The sequence below is a fragment of the Nicotiana attenuata genome, chromosome 2 (genome assembly GCF_001879085.1).
Source record: "Nicotiana attenuata strain UT chromosome 2, NIATTr2, whole genome shotgun sequence".
Classification (NCBI taxonomy): domain Eukaryota; kingdom Viridiplantae; phylum Streptophyta; class Magnoliopsida; order Solanales; family Solanaceae; genus Nicotiana; species Nicotiana attenuata.
In genome coordinates this window covers 7,890,184-7,909,189 of record NC_031990.1, presented here as the reverse complement: position 1 = coordinate 7,909,189, position 19,006 = coordinate 7,890,184, and the positions used below count along the sequence as shown (strand labels likewise).

The 19,006-nt window shown below is 42.4% G+C and overlaps 1 protein-coding gene across 1 annotated transcript; it reads left to right on the top strand.

Annotated features, from left to right (window-relative positions):
• LOC109222663 (PHD finger protein MALE STERILITY 1) lies at positions 415 to 3,965 on the top strand. The gene is made up of 3 exons (XM_019386990.1): positions 415 to 715; positions 1,818 to 2,148; positions 2,597 to 3,965. The coding sequence occupies exons 1-3, from the start codon at positions 415 to 417 to the stop codon at positions 3,963 to 3,965; spliced, it is 2,001 nt and encodes a 666-aa protein (XP_019242535.1).

Here is a 19,006-nt window from a genome sequence, read left to right as displayed (position 1 = left end):
TTTTCATACTAAATATAGTACACCCCCTTAATAACGTAACTTTCAGCGTGCCTCAACTGACCTTAGAATTTGCCGGGACACAAAGCAATTTAAATGGTTAAGATTTGCCATGGCCAAAAGCATGGTTTTATTTTTAAATTGCATGCATGTAACTCTTGCTTTCTGCGATAGATTTGCAACAATTCCAATTTCTACAAACATTTCATGCTTATCAACAAGCTTGTAATTAAATTCCTTTATAAATTTAGTCCTTTTGGCAAAGTGTGTGTGATCCTTTTTATTATTTTTCTTTCTTTTCTTAACCTAAGCTAGCTAGAGAGGTTGGTAAGTGGTAACTACTAACTCCCTTTAAATTTTCTTGAAATTCATGTTATTCTGATTCCTTTTTGTTTCTACATGAAGGAGAAGATTAAAATGTCGAATTTAGATCTGAGTGGATCAAAGAAAAGGAAGAGAAATGATCAAAGGGTTTTTAAGTTCAAGACTTTTGGTGAACAAGGGTTTCCTACAGAGTTCATAGGGTGTAACTTTGAACAAAATGTTAAGCTTCTTTTGGAATTTGCACAGCCAGAAGAAAATGGTGATCATGCCATGGCTAGCTGGTCATTTCAGCTAGAAGTTCATCGCCATCCGCCGATGCATATCTTCTTGTTTGTTGTTGAAGAACCAATGGAGTTGTCCCTCAACCCTCATTGCAAACACTGTCAATATATAGGTATATACAAAACTTCCATATCTGAGAACTATTTGCTGTTTCAATTTTGGACATTTTGTAGTTATATTGTACTAACATTTTGTTTAACTTTCTTGATTCAAGAATATTGATCATGACTAACCTGATAAAAAATAGTAGCTAACCTGCTATATATAATATGTTAAGGTACAATGATAGTGCAAAAAATCTTTATATTGTCAACTATCTATGTATATTGCAAATGATAGGATAGTGAATGTACTTAAGAATAGAAATACTTCGTAACATGTAACTTCATTGTTAGGTTTGTGTCTGGTGAAAAATGGACGTAATCTGTCTTCATAGACACGTCGCGCGGAAAATCAAATAAGTGAATCACTATAAAAATTTTCAAAAAGTTTTAGGTAGGTTTTGTGTGAAGATATATGAGAATATTAACAATTTTTCACTTACTCGGCACGGTGATCCCTTTGAAAATCTGCCTTCATTGTATGTCGAATCTCCACCTTTTCCAATAATTACAATCTTAAATTTTTAAGAAAATGATAACTGAGAAGGTGCAGCGGCATAAAGAAGAGAAAGGATCTTTAGAGCTCTGATATCAAATTGAAAGATTTTCGTGGAATGACCCAACCATGTGGGTTTCGTGTATTTATATTACAATCGCTATAACGTTACAATACAAAGAATGGAAATGTAATAAATACAAAGCTACATGTATGACAATACAATCAAATCAAAGGTGTGAACATAATATACTATAGTAATTGCTAATTATCGGATGCAGGATATTCCCTGGCAATAATAAAACTTACATACACATGCAACGCAAAGAAATTTTAATCATTATTTTTGAACTTGTTCTAGCAGATAACTTGCGGTCCTTTTTAGGTTGCTAATCTCAATGACTATAGATGGTTACCAAGGTTATTTTTTTTGTGTATCATGTAATAAAATTCTTATACACCAAAGTGTATCACTAGACTCGTTCCTAATTATGTCAAATAATATGAGAAGAAAGAGTTTCTAGTATCAATGAAGAAAATCTTTGTGATCTTGTGTTCTTATTTTAGGTAGGTTGTTTTTATATTCTCATGGTTGTAGTAATTAAAATGTAGCACAGGCTGGGGAAACCATCTGATATGCAACAAGAAGTATCATTTCCTATTGCCTTCAAAGGACACAGTAGCAGCTTGTTTGAGGTATGATCATCGAGAAGGCAATAACCAAAACACTTATAATACAAATGGTTATGGTGGTGCAGTAGTAGGAGAAATTAGAAGTAAGTCGTCATCGAATTTGATTGAATTAGAGGGTCATATAATGCATGGTGTGTTTCACTCTAATGGTTTTGGGCATTTGCAATGTATAAATGGACTGGAGACTGGTTCTGACTTGCCTGGTCACTCTATCATGGACTTCTGGGATCGCCTTTGTATTGGCCTTCGTGCAAGGTTTGTTATCTGTTTCATTTTATGCGAACCTATTTGATGGGACATATATTTTAGATTTTTTTGTCCATATGGATGGTGTTTGGTAAAAGTTCAAATTATCTTTAGATAGAGTCGATTTTCAGCGAAAAAAATTAAAGTTTGTGTCTAATTATATATAAATATATAAGAGATGTATGATACTCTCTGGTTCATATATTTGTCTTTTAAGGTTTTCACACATATCTCCTGTCTTAATCGTTGAAATATTTGTCTAAATTATACCCTTTTATCTTTTTTCCAAATTTTCAATTAATTAATACAGTAAGGACAAATCAACATATAACAATACTAAATGATTTCTTATTTTTCTAAAACGCCAAACTTTTAGAACAAATTCAAATTACCAAATCGGCTAATATTTGAGATTAGATACAGAAATAAATTTTCTATTATTTTATTTGTTTTGAAGGAAAGTGAGCTTAAGAGATATCTCACAAAAGAAAGGCATGGATCTAAGGCTACTCAACACAGTGGCCTATGGTGAGCCATGGTTTGGACACTGGGGCTACAGATTTGGCCGTGGAAGCTTTGGAGTTACTCAAGAAACATATCAAAGTGCAATCAATGCCATACAAAACATGCCATTAGCCTTATTGGCACATCACATAAATAATCATGAAATATTAACAGTGTTATCAAGGTACCAAATGTTATCAGGCCACTCATTAGTCACACTTTGTGACGCCTTCCATTTCATGCTGGAGCTCAAATCGCGAATACCTAAAGATAGTAACCTTAGCTCATGTTACCCGGGGCTATTGGTAGATAACACTTGTAGATGGTCACCTAAACGCGTTGAGATGGCTATTAGGGTTGTTGTGGAAGCCCTAAAAAGAGCTGAATCGCGGTGGATTTCTAGGCAAGAGGTTCGTGATGCTGCTCGTGCCTACATTGGTGACACTGGATTACTAGATTTCGTGCTCAAGTCATTGGGAAATCATATTGTTGGGAAGTATTTGGTTCGTCGATGCTTAAATCCAGTAACCAAAGTTTTAGAGTATTGTTTAGAGGATATATCTAAAGCATTCCCTAAACATGATCAAGGTTTTTGGGTTAATGACTCAAAAGGGAATCAACAATACAAAATCACATGGGTGCAACTTATGAAGGACATATATTTCTTGTACAAGAATATCCTAAAAGAGCTCAAGGGCATGTCTAATTACACAAGCATCTTTGCTACAATCCCAACAGCTTCTCGAATAATCTTGGACGCGAAATACTTCCTTAAGGAATATAAAGGGGAGGCAGATTCAAGAATTGAAGTTGACAAATCCAAGATTTATTGTGCAATTATGTTGGTAACCAAGAATGGATTTGGGGTTGAAGAAAAAGTTATGACCCCATTTGAGTGCTTCATATTAAGAAAAGATGTCACATTTGATGAGCTAAAGATTGAAGTGGAAAGAACATTTGGGAATATCTATTTGGGATTAAGGAACTTTGCCATAAGATCAATTAACAATTTGAGTCCTATTATTGGTACAGAATTGGTTTTTAATGTGATGAAAACAGGAAGCAAGATTGTTTTAGGAGGGATTATGTCTATTATTGATCATAATAATATAGGGATATTTGAAGGAATTAAGGATAATATTGTTGTGGATTGCTTTTGTGGGACTAAAGATGAAGATGGTGAAAGGATGGTTTGTTGTGATATTTGTGAAGTTTGGCAGCATACTCGTTGTGTTAATATCCCAAACCAAGAAGCTATTCCAGATATATTCCTTTGTAGTAAGTGTGAGCAAGATATCCTACAATTCCCTTCATTGCCTTAGCTAATCTATAAGCAAAAGAAGATCTTTTGAAATAGTTAACATATGTCAGAACTATTTATGAATTTACTACTATTTGAGTAGGACGAAATGGTTTATGGGAATGCATGGGAGTTATAATACTACTCCATTTCATACTATTGTTTTGTTGAAATCAAAAACTAAGTAATGAGAATAGTTATCATAATTTTCTAGATCTATATATATCTTGTTTGTCTATACATGTACAAGTTCTATGTAAACCGTTGGAATCTCCACGAATTATATATGTGGGTATCCATTTAAAGCTTATCTAAAGAGGCGGATCTAGCTAGATTTAAAATTTATAGGCTCTAGTAGCAACATCAAGTTAATAGACAATAATAACTAAGTTTACAGTCAAATATTTATAGATACAATAGCAGATCTAGATCACAAGCTAAGGTACTCAATAGCTTTTGCGCGGACTATGTAGTTTACTTGTCTGTTTTTCCAGTCCTTTTAGTTATGTCTTTCATCATTTATATAAATGTTTCTTTCACCTGGCTCGATTAATTTCAAGGGTTATCTAGTATCTCATACCAATACAGCTACCGATAAAGACATCTATTTACCCTTAAAAATGGATAACAATTGAATTTATACGCGATTTTAAGGATATGTGGACTAATTCAATACAAATGATTAATAACGTTAGATAAGCAAATAAAAGATATAGTAAATAGCCAAACCAGTGATGATAGTGAGCCCAAGCTCGGCTAAAGGCTTAACAAGAAACTTGCCTTCGGTTCCGAGCTAGCACTTGTGAAGAGCTTATGAACGGAAACAAGAACTTTGAATAACTTTTAGAAACAGAGAGAACAGAAGTATATTCCCTTGGTATGCGTGTTACAGAGTGTCTAATGAATAATTAGCTTCTCCTTTATATAATATGGGAGTTTTACCCTAGGTACAATTCTAAGGAAGGTAAAAATCTTTCTTTTCGCTAGTCACTGATTTTCTGCTGATACGGGCCGAGATTCACGCCGTGATATCCGGTTGGGCACGGATATCACATCCCTTTGTTAATCGTGTGCGGTCGTTTGATAATGCTCTCAGAGGTCTTGGGACTCGAACCGGACCCGAGGCACGTGGTCTCGATGGCTCCAAGAGCAGGTGTTTTGCTCGGGCCCTGATACGAGAGGCTCCTGGCTCTGATTTCGATTCCTTACAGTCACGTCCTTGCTCCGTTTGCCTCATCGAAAAATCGGGGTTCTCATTAGACTCAGTTTTACCCCTATACAGATAGTCCCCTCGTTTCACAGAGAGTAGGTTTGCCGAAATGATGGGAAACGATAGATGTTCTCCGATTCCTTCCTCCGTACATGTCACGACCCGGATTTTCCACCCTCGGGAGTCGTGATGGCGCCTACTAGTGAAAGCTAGACAAGCAACCAGTTGAATTATTTACCATGTTTTCATTTTTAATCCGTTAACAATTAAGAACTAGCATTTAATAAACAACAGAACTTAATAAGCGGAAGACTGAAATGAAATGTTTTAGTAATACTACCAATACCAATCCGTAACAAAACTACCCAAGACTGGTGTCACAATTTCACTGACGATCTAGGAGTACTACAAATAAAGGTCTGAAGAAAATAATACAACACTGTCTCTGGAAATACATGAAAGAAATAGGATAAAAAGATAGAAGGAGACGCCAAGGCCTGCGGACGCCTGCAGGACTACCTCGGGTCGCCTGATGAACAAGAAGCAGAAATCTCATTGCGGTCCGAAAGCTATAGCACCGGGATCTGCACAAAAGAGTGCAGAGTGTAGTATCAGCACAACCGACCCCATGCGCTGGTAAGTGCCTAGTTAACCTCGGCGAAGTAGTGACGAGGCTAGGACCAGACTACCAAATAACCTGTGCAGTTAAATCACATACAGTGGAAAAATGAAAGCAGAAATGTACAGTCATGGATGGGAGGGGGAAACATGCTGCGGGGAAACCTCAATTGATAACAGGAGAACAACAGGTATATATAAGGAACACCATAACTCAATTTTCAACAAGAATCAGAAATCAAACAAATGCACGGCATCACCCTTCGTGCTTTTACTCTCGTTCTCACCATAAGAATCAATATAATCTGCACGGCATCACCCTTCGTGCTTTTACTCTCGTCCTCACCAGAAATATCAATATAATCGGCACCGTGCGGCATGGCATCACCCTTCGTGCTTTTACACTCTTCCTCACAAAATCATACACGGCATCACCCTTCGTGCTTTAACACTCTCTCATCAAAACAATGCACGGCATCACCCTTCGTGCTTTAACACTCTTCCTCACCCAAACAACAATCACAAACAATAAGGGCAAGGAAAATAAATGAAATCAAAAATAAAATCACAACGAAAATCCCAGCAAGGGAACGATATCAAAAGTAACAACATCCCGGCAAGGGAGCAATATGAAAAGCAACAACATCCCGGCAAGAGAACAATATTAAAAGCAACAACATCCCGGCAAGGGAGAAATTATCGTAAACCTCTTTCCCTTTTCACATTTACTTCACAACTCTATTCACAATTTGAGCCAATGCTCTATAAGGTTCAATTACCAATTATACTTCCACAATTTACTTTACAACTTGAGCCAACGCTCTTCGATGTTCAAATACCAATATTCTTTCCACTAGCCTTGCTCAATAATAGCAATCATCACATTAAGCATGATCAATACAAACGGAGTCACATAAATCACAACATAAGACTCACGGGCATGCTTGACACCAACGTATAGATACTCGTCACCATGCCTATACGTCGTACTCAACAAATAACACATAGCAAATAGGACACAACTCCTAATCCCTCAAGCTAAGGTTAGACCAAACACTTACCTCGATGCCACGAACACAATTCAAGCCTCAACTATCGCTTTACCTCTTGATTCCACCACCAATTCGCTTGTATCTAGTCACAAGTTACTTAACTATATCAATAAATGTTAAATGAATCATTTCTAATGCATGAAAATAGATTTTCTAAAGTTTTTCACAAAAAGTCAAAAATCGACCCTGGGCCCGCTTGGTCCAAACCCGAAATTCGGACCAAAATTCGAGTACCCATTCACCCCGAGCCCGGATATATAATTGGTCTTGGAATACGACCTCAATTTGAAGTCTAAATCCCCAAATTTCAATATTCTTAGGTTTTACCCAAAATTCCCAATGCCACCATGAAAACCCTAGATTCTAGGATGAAATCTTGTAAAAAGAAGTTAAGAAGTGAAAGAAATGAGTTTAAAATCACTTACTTGTGTTTTGGGGAAAGAAAGAGTGCTTTAAAAATCGCCCTTTATGTTTTAGGTTTCTGAAAATGAAAAAATAACTGAAAAGTCCCATTTATATACTCCTCTCAGACCCTCACCGCGGACCGCACAAAATGGGATTGCGGTCGCGGAGCTCCACCGCGGACCGCAAGAAATTGAGCGCGGCGCACAGGTATGGTCTTGCCCTACCGCGGACCGCATAATTCCCTCCGCGGTCGCGAAGTCCCCACCGCGGCTGCAAGAAACCACTGCGGACCGCATGGTCTGGTTCAGAGATCCGCAACTTCTCTGAACCTGCAACATCTATGTTCTAAGTTTAAATTCAATCAGTGGCCTATCCAAAACTCACCCGAGCCCTCAGGGCTCCAAACCAAACATGCACACCAACCTAAAAATATCATACGGACTTGTTCGTGCAATCAAATCACCAAAATAACATCAATAACTATGAATTAATCCCCAAAACTCATCATTTTTCTCAAGAACACTTAAAGTTTATTATTTCTCAACCGGACGTCCAAATCACGTCAAATAAACTCCATTTTTCACCAAATTTCACAGTTATCATTTAAATACTATAATAAGTTTGTACCGAGCTCCGGAACCAGAATACGGGCCCGATACTAATGGTTTCAAACATTAATTCTTTTCTTTATTTCATAAATAATTCGGCAAAACAATTTATTTTAAAAATTGATTTCTAAGGCTTGGGACCTTGGAATTCATTTCCAGGCATACGCCCAAGTCCCATATTTTACTACGAATCTCCCGGGATCATCGGAACACAGATCCGGGTCTGTTTGCTCAAAATGTTGACCAAAGTCAACCATAATCAAATTTTAACTCTAGAAATTTCTATTTCTCATATTTTCACATAAAAGCTTTCCGGATGTACGTCCGGACCACACATGCAAATCGAGGCGAGGTAAAAGGAGGTTTTTAAGGCCTCGGAACACAGAATTTACTTATAAACCAAGTGACGACCTTTTTGGGTCATCACAATACTTTACGACGAAGGGGCCGAAACGTCCCATCAGTCGCGTCGTTCTGACTTTGGACACGTGTCGCTCATCGGCTGGTTGCCCCCAAATGCGAAGCATCGATAGTTTCCCTATAAAAGCTTCCATCCTTTGTTCTTTTCCTACTTTTTGACCAAGCTTTTACCTTCGAGCTTTCCAGCTATCACCAAACTTCTTCCAAACCTTCATATCTTCATCCTAGTTCTTCAACTTTCATAATGATTTTCAGGTTTTTATCCAGATTTCCTTCAAATTTTCATACTCTATTCTTCATCCTTCAAACTCGTCTTTTTAAACCTTCGTCTTCATTCTTTAAATCTTCAAACTTCCCCAGATAACAATGGCTAAAACATCCAAATCTATTCCTCAACAAGTCGCCTCTTCATCTTTCCAACCAGCTGCCGGTACTGAGGCGGATGCTCCTGAAGTAGTTGCCCTCGAAACGGCTTCTCCCGAGGTGGCTGCCGACGAACCGGCCCCCGAGCCTCCCTTGAAAGTGTTTATTCCCAAGGGCTGCTCAATTGCAGACGAATTTAAGGTCGAGAAACCCTCACTCAAATAGGACCGGGGTGAAGGAGCATCAAGGTACATATGCTCCGTAACCGAAGAGGTTCGTCCCATGGTCCGAAAGGAATGCAATTGGGAAGGCAAGAATGTGGTAGCCCTCGAGCCCGAGGATGCCATTGCTACCGACGTGGCTGGGCCCGGCGGACCCAATTTTTCTGGATTTTTTTCAAGAGGTACGAGGTGTGCCTCTGGTAAATCCATCCATCTCTATGGAGGATCGTGTTCCTCCTTCACTACTTCGTGAACAAGATCTAGTCTTGACGGTTCACGATCGATCATCTACTGCGTTTATACAGTCCCCGAAATTTCCGAGGGGGACTGATCAAGCTTACTTGCCGGGCCAGCAAGGCCCCCTTTTCGAGTATTGACGAAGACATACACCGAGGCTGGCAGGGATGCTTCGTTCGGGTGAAGAAAAGAATTGATTCCCCCCGAGTTCATGCCTTTCCCTGCAAAGTGGAACACATCTCGTAAGTGCAATCCCTCCTTAAGAGTAATTTTTTTTTAAATTTCTCCCTTCTCATTCATACTTGTGGTTGTTCAGCCGTCGCCCGCGATCCAAATGCAGTCCCCCGGCTAAAGGAATGGATCGAGAGCATCTGTATGCAGATGACATGCTCCAAACACGCATGGAGCGGGCTTTTGAAAGGCCGATGGGAGGCCCATTCTCATGGTAAGGCCTCTCTATGAATAGTTATTACCATGCTTCTAACTTTCATCATACTGACTTTCCTTCCTCTTTGTTTTTACAGGTTGCCTAAGACCACCGAACTTAGGCCTTTGGAAGGGGACGGGGATGTGTCCTTGTCCGTTGATCCCTCAGTTGCGGGGCAGCCTGGGGCTGCCGTGGAGGAAAAGAAGAAAAGGAAGAGGAAACCTTTGGGCTCCCCGAGCCCTGAGACGAAGAAACCAAAAAAGAGGGTGGCTCGCAAGCCTAGGAAGAGCTCTAGCTCCCGGGTTCCAGACTATGATTCTCTTCTCCGGCTTAGGGACGAGCCGGAGGAAAACCTCATTTTAGTCACCCATGGCAAGAGACATCCGAGGGGGAAACTCGTGAGGTCGACCTCCCTCAGACTCGAGAGGTCGATATGGAGACCTGGGGTGGGACTCCCCAGGACGCCAGCTATGCTCCGAAGGAAGCACCCGGTATAATAGAGATTTCAGAGACTCTTTCCTACACCGAGTGCATGCTCGAGGAGGCCAAAGCAGGAAAGGAGAAGTCCAATGAAGGGGTCCATGGCATGGATGATCCCCTTCATTCCTTTTTTGATGGTGTGGACTCGTCCGCTTTGGAAGATTTCTCCAGGCTGAGCGGCCTGGAAATTCCGAAGGACACATCCTCAGAAGCTGGCGGGCCGAGTTCGAGCCCGAAATCGATCAACCAGTTCCATGCTCCGGGTGGATACCCCGCCCGCAGGAGATCGGTTATTCTGACTGTCCTAGAGGATTCCTGGGTCATGTCTGCTCCCGTGGGGATAGCTAGCTGCCTTCGATGCCTGGTGACCGAAGAGGACCAGGCAAAATTGAATGAGGTGAACATGTCGTGCCTTTTTAATAAGGCGTAGCAGGCGCTGAACCAGGTAAGGCATCATTATGTTCCTTTGAACTTTACTTAGGTTTTGATATTCCTCACGTCTTTCATCTTTTTGCAGGCCTCGGTACTTCATCATGAGAGCTTCCTGGGGTACCGGGTCGAGGTCAATTAGCTCGAGCTTGAGGTTAAGGAGCTTGCCTATAAAAGGGATATATACAAGCTTCTCAGCGAGCAACAAGAAGGGGTCATTAAGAACCTTCAGGCCGAGCTGGATGGGGCTCAAAAAGAAGCATCGATCCTAAGGCAGGAGCACGCCGACTTGGTTGAAAAAGTAAAGGTCTTTGAAGTTAGAAATAAGGAACTGGTCATAGTGGCTAACGATAATACCTCGCAAGTACAACAGAAGATCGACCAGATCGACCAACTCCAAAAGAAGATGGACAAAATCCAAGTCATGGTCGACGGGTGGAAAAGTAAGATGGATCTGCTAGCCCTGGAGAAGGAAACTGCCTAGGCGAAACTGTATTCGGTAAAGGTTCAACTTCGGGTGACGAAGAAGAAAGCTAATAAACGGGCTCAACTAAACGAGGATCTCCGAATACAGCTGGGCTCGGCCATCGCTGAACGGGACGCCCTTGGGAAAGAGCTTGAAGTAACAAGGTCCAAGTTGGAGACGACTTCGGCTGATGCTTATGAGATGGTGGTTCAATACAAGGTCGATGTCGAAGCAGTCGAGGCCCACCTGAAGGCCACTGTTGAGTACGTGAGACGGTTATCTCGAAAGGAGACCCTCGAGGAGATCCATGCCCGAGGCTTCGACCTGTATGCCGAGATCGAGGAGGCAAAAAGACTTGAGGCTGTGGCAAAGAAGCTAGCTAAACCCGAAGGTGAGGAGGGCTCTGAAGAATTCGAAGGCCCCGGTGACGAATAAGGCTCCGGTGAAGATCAGGCGTGAAGGCGTTAGGACTATTTTTTTTAGTTTTGGTGTTGTGTACATATTTTTATTTCATTTTGAGGCCGTTTTTGTTGGGCCTTTGTAAAGATATTCCGGAATATACAAATTTTCCCCTCTTAGCAATTTCAACTTTTTAGCATCTTTTCATATTTTCTGTTCTTGCAAATATTTTTGATGCCTTATCATAGAATCAAATGTAGTAATAGGCTGTCTATTTTTCGGAGGTCCAAATAGAACCTGACCTCGATGCAAGCTTTTATTTGCTTGAAGCTTTGAAAACTCGGAGTGGCCGGATGTAATGACCTGACCGATTATTTTTCTTTCTAGAACCCTGTTCCCCTAAATAAGACTCCCCGTATATGCTTTTACTGTCTTATGACTTGCGGGGATGGTTAGTTCAGGATTTGGAAGGTTCGGGTTCGGAACACTTGGTTCTATGGTTTGGCTTTAAAAGGCTAAGTTTGACTTCGATCAACGTTTTGAGTAAACAACCTCGGAATCGGGATTTGATGGTTCCAATAGGTTTGTATGATGATTTCGGACTTAGGCGTATGTTCGAATCGGGTTTTGGATAACCCGGGTGCGTTTCGGCGCCTAATAGTGAAAGTTAGCTCATGGAAGGTTTTAAAGTTCTTTAAATTTGGTTTGGAGTAGGTTTTGGTGTTATCGTGGTACGTTTGAGATTCCGAGCCTGGTAATAGTTCCGTATGGTTATTTAAGACTTGCACGCAAAGTTTGGTGTCATTTCAAGTAGTCTAAGTAACTTTCGGCGCGTTCGGAGCAAATTGGAAACTTGAAGTTCATATTTTGGTTCAATTTTGTTTTAGGGTGCGATTCTTAGTTTCGTTGTTGTTTTATGCATTTCGAGAGTTTGAGCAGGTCCGTATTATGTTTATGGACTTGTAGGTGCATTTGGACGGGGTCCCGAGTGGCTTGGGTGGGTTTCCGACCGCCCGGAGCTATGTTGGAAAAACCAGATTTTCAGTTATGGTTTCCTTCTTCGCGACGCGGAAGGACCCTCGCGTTCGTGATGAAGGAATTGGGCTTGGGGAAACTTTTTTGCTTCGCGTTCGTGGGATGGGGTCCGCATTCGCGAAGGGTAAGGCGAGCTGGGTGGGGGGTGACACCATTGTTCTTCGCATTCGCGAAGGTGCCCTCGCGTTCGCATAGGGCAGGGCTGGTAAGCCTCCGCGTTCGCGAGGCCCTGGTTCGTGAAGACCATGTTTTTTTGGGGCCTGGGCCGTTTGCCTTCGCGAACGCGAGGCCCATTCCGCGTTCGCGAAGGAGGACCGCTGGGCAGAGAGTTTATTAAAAACAAGACTTAGGCTATTTTGAGCTCATTTATTGCACTCTTGGAAGATTTTGGAGCTTTAAAGAGGGGGATTTCAACCTAACTTTTGAAGGTAAGTAATTCCTACCTAATGTGAGTTTAATACATAGATTATGGGTAGATTTTAACATGTCAAATTGTGAAAATTATGGGTTTAGATGAAAAACCTAGGTTTTGATAAAAATGGGATTTAACCACAAAAATAATTATGGAATGGGGTAAAAATTATATATTTGAGTTCGTGAGGTTATGGGTAACAACTTTATTCAAAAATTTTCGGAATATGGGCACTTGGGCCCGGAGGTGAATTTTAGAAATCCTTCAATTAGGGTTGGGTAATCACTCTAATAGCTAGAATATGAATTTTTGAACATGTATTAATTATTTTATATGACATTTGGCTAGTTGTGGATTGTTCGTCACCAAGTGAGGTCCTTAGAGTGAATTTGTGGCCGGAAATTGAGCTTTGAGACGAGGTAAATCTCTAGTCTAACCTTGTAAGAAGGTTTACACCATAGGTGATTTAAATCAATATTGGTTTCTAATTGTGGGGGGTGGAGGGGGGCTATGTACGCATGAGGTGACGAGAGTCCGTGCGTAGCTACTAGTTATGCTTATGTCCGAGTTGTTTAGGACCCAAATCATGAATTACTTGTAATGTTTGCACCTGCTTGTTAATTTAGATGCTTAAATTATTAAAACTTGTTGGAAGAATTGTAAAAGACCGGATTTCACTTGCTTAAGCTTTGAGCGGATTAACCGTAAATGGAAATTTTATTACATCGTGTATTAGCCTTGTTATAACATGAAAGTCAAATGCTTATAAAATATCCTCCCTTCTTGTGGATCGGGCCGAACGCCTCGGCAGTAGAATAGATGCATCTGTGGATCGTGCCTCACGTCCCTCGGCAATGTACACGTTATTCTGGATTGGGTCGTATGACCTCGGCATAATTCGTGCTTAATAATACTCATAGCCTAATCATACTTGATATTATTTGTGGTTCTTGAGGTTACAAGTATTAATGACAGGAATTTACTTGGAATATAATTATTTGTGAAAGAATTACTTGTTCCTGCTTGCTAATGAGTTATTATTATTATTCACATATCCCATGTTCATTTAGATTTTTCTGTATTCATATTATTGGCCCATAGTAAGTGTCGAAGTCGACCCCTCGTCACTACTTCTTTGAGGTTAGACTTGATACTTACTGAGTACATGTTGTTTATGTACTCAAGCTACACTTCTGCACTGACCGTGCAGGATCTGAGGCAGGTGCATCTGGCGATCACACCGGCGTACCCTTGTTACTCGGAGGCCTAGTGGTGAGCTGCTTTCCTGAGCCATTCCGCAGCATCCTAGAGTCTCTCCTTTACTTTCTTTCCTGTCTATTTTAGTTTCAGACAGTAACTAGAGTTTTGTATAATCTATTAGTGCTCATACACTTGTGACACCACGTCTTGGCGCATACTAGTAGACTTGTGATTTTGGTTTATTTCTATGGTTATGATTGCACTCACCTGCTTTTATTTTATTTATTTTAAATATGTTGTTTCTTAAATCTTTTAAATTAAAGAAAGTTTAATTACTTGGAAATCTATTAAAAAGGTAAATCACGTGGTTAGTTCACTGTTGGCTTGCTTAGCGGAGGAGCTGGGCGCCATCACGACCTATAACAGAATTGGGTTGTGACAACATGGTATCAGAGCACTAGGTTCACATAGGTCTCACAAGTTATGAGCATGCCTAATAGAGTCTTTCGGATTGGTGCGGAGACGTACGTGCTTATCTTCGAGAGGCTATAGGGAGTTAGGAAACTACTCTTTCTTCAGCTCCAATCGTGCAGTTGATGTGGTACTAAGTATCTTTCTCTTATTCTCTCACAGATGGTGAGAACGCGTACAATTGATGTTCTGGATCAGAGAGGAGCTGCTCCCCCTGTTGTTAGAGGTCGAGGAAGAGGCCGGGGGAGGGCTCCTACCCGTGGTAGAGGACGAGGACGTCCCAGAGTTGCTCCAACTATGCCACCGGTGGATCCGATAGAGGATCCTATTATTGAGGAGCATGGTGAGGTGCCTACAGCAGAGCCAGCCCCGGTGGATTTCATGTCCACACCGGGATTCCAGGAGGTTATGGGCCGTATACTACGGTTCACGGATACTATGACTCAGGCTAGTTTATTTCCAGTAGACCTGGACACATCACAAGCAGGAGAGGGAGCACAGACCCCTACCACTCAGGCTCCAAGGCATGCAACTCCCGTATATCAGACCCCGGGTGCACTGCCCGTGGGTGGAGCCCAGCCAGTGGCAGTAGTTTTACCCGAGCCCAGACCATCTGCAGCCGGTGAGCCGCAGAAGGTATTGGACAGATGGACCAGGCTAGATCCTCTTGTCTTTGGAGGTGAGCAACATGAGGATCCCCAAGAATTCATTGATCGGTGCAGGGATCGACTGCACAACATAAGGATATTGGATTCCCATGGGGTGGACTTTGCTACTTTCCAGTTGGAGGGCAGGGCCCGTAGATGGTGGTAGTCCTATCTTCTTGGCAGACCAGCAGATTCTCCTCCCATGACTTGGGACAAGTTCACTCGTATCTTTCTGGAAAAGTATATTCCACCCTCTTAGAGGGAAGAGTTGCGGTTTCAATTCGAGCAGCTCCAACAGGGTCAGATGTTAGCGATCGACTATGAGGCAAGGTTCTCTGAGTTGTCTCGCCATGCACTTATGATACTTCCTACTGATGCAGAGAGAGTGCGGAGGTTTTGTTGCGGGATCGCACACTGGTATTCAGGCCACCATGGCCCGAGAGGTCGAGAAAGGGACTTCTTACGAGCTAGTTATGGAGATAGCTCGAAGGATCGAGGGTGTACATCAGCGTAGCCGTGAGAAGGCTATGAGGGATAAGAGGTTTTGACATTCCGAAGAGTTCAAAGGTGCCCCGGCTGGGGGTAGAGGTCAGTTCGTGGGGGTCAGTCCAGCAGGCCCGCATATCCAGCACCGCCACCTCCTCGGGGTGCTCCAGTGCGACCTTATTTCAATGCCATGCCAGAGAGTTCCTACCGCCCACCAGCTATTCAGGGTGCTTTCAGTGGGTATTCAGGCCATCAGGGTCAGACTTCAGGCCAATAGTCCACAGTACCAAGAAGTTGTTTCGAGTGCGGGGATCTTGGTCATGTGTGGAGGTTTTACCCCAAGATTCGGTGCAAGGCAGTGCAGTAGGGTCAACAGCCTATGATTACAGCACCAGCTGTCCCACAAGCCGTCTGGCCTCCCAGAGGTGGAGGGCAGGTGGGCCGTCCTAAAGGTGGAGGCTAGTCAGGTGGCGCTCCAGCTAGGTTCTATGCTTTTCTGGCCAGACCAGATGCAGTGGCCTCAAATGTCGTGATAACAGGTATTATTTCTACCTGCGGTAGGGATGCTTCAGTACTATTTGATCCAGGGTCTACATATTCATATGTCTCATCTCTATTTGCTCATTTCCTGGGTGTTTCCCGTGAGTCCTTGGGTGCTCCTATTTATGTGTCCATTCCTGTGGGCGATTCTATTGTTGTGGATCAGATCTATCGGTCCTGTGTTGTTACGTTCTTCGGTTATAAGACTAGAGCGGATCTTTTGTTGCTTGATATGACCGACTTTGAGGACATCCTGGGCATGGACTAGTTATCTCCATATCATGCCATCCTTGATTGCCATGCCTAGAATTTTACCTTGGCGATGCCAGAGTTGCCTAGATAGGAGTAGAAGGGGTCGTCTATCAGTGCATCTTGTCGGGTTATCTCTTTTTTAAAGGCTCGACACATGGTCGAGAAGGGTTATTTCGCTTATTTGGCGTATGTCCGAGATACTACTCCAGAGACTCCGGCGATTGATTCAATTCCCGTAGTCCGAAAGTTTTCCGAAGTGTTTCTTCTGATCTTCCAGGCATGCCACCAAATTGTGATATCGATTTCTGTAATGATTTGGCTCGAGGTACCTAGCCTATCTCTATCCCATCGTATCATATGGCTCCGAAAGAGTTGAAGGAGTTGAAGGAACAGCTTGAGGAGTTTCTAGCAAAGGGGTTGGTTAGACCAAGTGTATCGCCTTGGGGTGCACCAGTGTTATTTATGAAGAAGAAAGATGGGACCATGCAGATGTGCATTGATTACCGCCAGTTGAACAAAGTTACCATCAATAAAAAGTACCCGTTGCCGGGTATTGATGATTTATTTGACCAGTTGCAGGGTGCCAGGGTGTTTTCTAAGATTGTCTTGAGGTCGCGGTACCATCAGTTGAAGATTCGGGATTCGGATGTTCCGAAGACTGCTTTTCGGACAAGATATGGCCATTATGAGTTTCTAGTGATTATCTTCGGGTTGACTAACGCCCCGGAGGCATTTATGGATTTGATAAACAGGGTATTCAAGCCATATATTGATTCATTTTTCATTGTCTTCATTGATGACATTTTGATCTACTCGTGCAGCATGGAGGAGCACGAGCAGTATTTGAGAGTAGTGCTTCAGACCTTGCGGGAACAGAAGCTTTATGCTAAGTTCTCTAAGTGTGAGTTCTGGTTGGATTCTGTGGCATTCTTGGGGCATGTTGTATCAAGCGAGGGTATTAAGATAGATCACAAGAAGATCGAGGCAGTTCAGAGTTGGCCTCGTCCTACTATGGCAACCGAGATCAAGAGCTTCTTGGGGTTAGCAGGTTATTATCGTCGGTTTGTTGAGGGTTTCTCATCTATTGCAACACCTTTGACTAGATTGACCTAGAAGTGTGCTCCGTTCCGATGATTGTGAGACGAGCTTTCAGAAGCTCAAGAACGCCTTGACTTCAGCACCAGTGTAAGTGTTGCCTTCCGGTTCAGGGATGTATACTGTGTATTGTGACGCTTCACGTTTTGGTTTGGTTGTGTATGCATGCAGGGGGCGAGTTATTGCATATGCTTCACGTCAGCTGAATCCCCATGAGAAGAATTACCCTTTACATGATTTGGAGTTGGCCGCGATTGTTCATGCTCTTAAGATCTGGAGGAATTATTTTTATAGGGTGTCCTGTGAGGTTTACACCGTTCATCTCAGCTTGCAGCATTTGTTCAAGCAGAGGGATCTCAATTTGAGGAATCGCAGGTGGCTTGAGTTACTGAAGGATTATGATATTACCATCCTTTATCATTCGGTCAAGGCGAATGTAGTTGCGGATGCCTTGAGCGAAAAGGCGGAGAGTATGGGTTGTTTGGAATTCATTTCAGCAGAGTAGAGGCCACTAGCCTTGGACATTCAGTCCTTGGCTAACAGATTTGTGAGGTTGGATATTTCAGAGCCCTGCCGAGTTCTTGCATGCGTTGTTGCCAGTCTTTACTATTTGAGCAGATCAAGGCTCACCAGTTTGATGATCCGCACTTGTTGGCTCTTAGAGAGACGGTACTACGGGGTGATGCCAAAGAGGTTACTATCGGTGAGGATGGCGTTCTGTGACTCCAAGGTCGCCTATGTGTCCCTAATGTTGATGGTTTAAGGGGGAGGATCCTAGAGGAGGCACACAGTTCTCGGTATTCTATTCATCCAGGTGCTACTAAGATGTATCGCGACCTGAGGCAGCATTATTGGTGGCGGCGGATGAAGAAAGACATAGTTGAGTATGTTACGAGGTGTCTAAATTCCCAGCAGGTTAAGTATGAGCATCAGAGGCCAGGTGGCCTACTTCAGCAGATGACTATACCTGAGTGGAATGGGAGCGTATTACTATGGATTTCGTAGTTGGGTTGTCGCGGACCTTGTGGAAGTTTGATTCAGTTTGGGTCATTTTCGATAGGTTGACCAAATCGGCAAACTTTATTTCGGTCGTGACCCCGTATTATTTAGATAGGTTGGCCCAAATTTATATTTAGGAGATTGTTCGGTTGCATGGTGTGCCAGTTTCCATCATATCAGATAGATGCCCTCAGTTTACTTCGCATTTTTGGAGAGTAGTATAGAGAGAGTTGGGGACCCGTGTGAAGCTCAGCAAAGCCTTTCATCTACGGACCGACAGGCAGTTGGAGCGGACAAATCAGATCATGGAGGATATGCTCAAAGCATTTGTGATTAACTTCGGAGGGAAGTGGGATCGATTCTTGCCTTTGGCCGTCTTTTACAACAATAGTTATCAGTCCAGAATTGAGATGGCTCCATTTGAGGCTTTATATGGTCGGCAATGTTGTTCTCCCATCGGATGGTTTGAGCCCGGCGAAGCTAAGTTATATGGTACTGATTCGGTGAAGGATGCCTTGGAGAAGGTAAAGTTGATCCAGGACGACTTCGCACGGCTCAGTCCAAACAGAAGAGTTACGCGGATCAGAAGGC

Bases quoted from the DNA above. Each gene is read 5' to 3' on its own strand.
- LOC109222663 (XM_019386990.1), top strand. From the start codon at position 415: ATGTCGAATTTAGATCTGAGTGGATCAAAGAAAAGGAAGAGAAATGAT. The intron at 716-1,817 runs GTATATACAAAA...AATGTAGCACAG, and splicing joins CAAACACTGTCAATATATAG to GCTGGGGAAACCATCTGATA. The intron at 2,149-2,596 runs GTTTGTTATCTG...TTTGTTTTGAAG, and splicing joins TGTATTGGCCTTCGTGCAAG to GAAAGTGAGCTTAAGAGATA.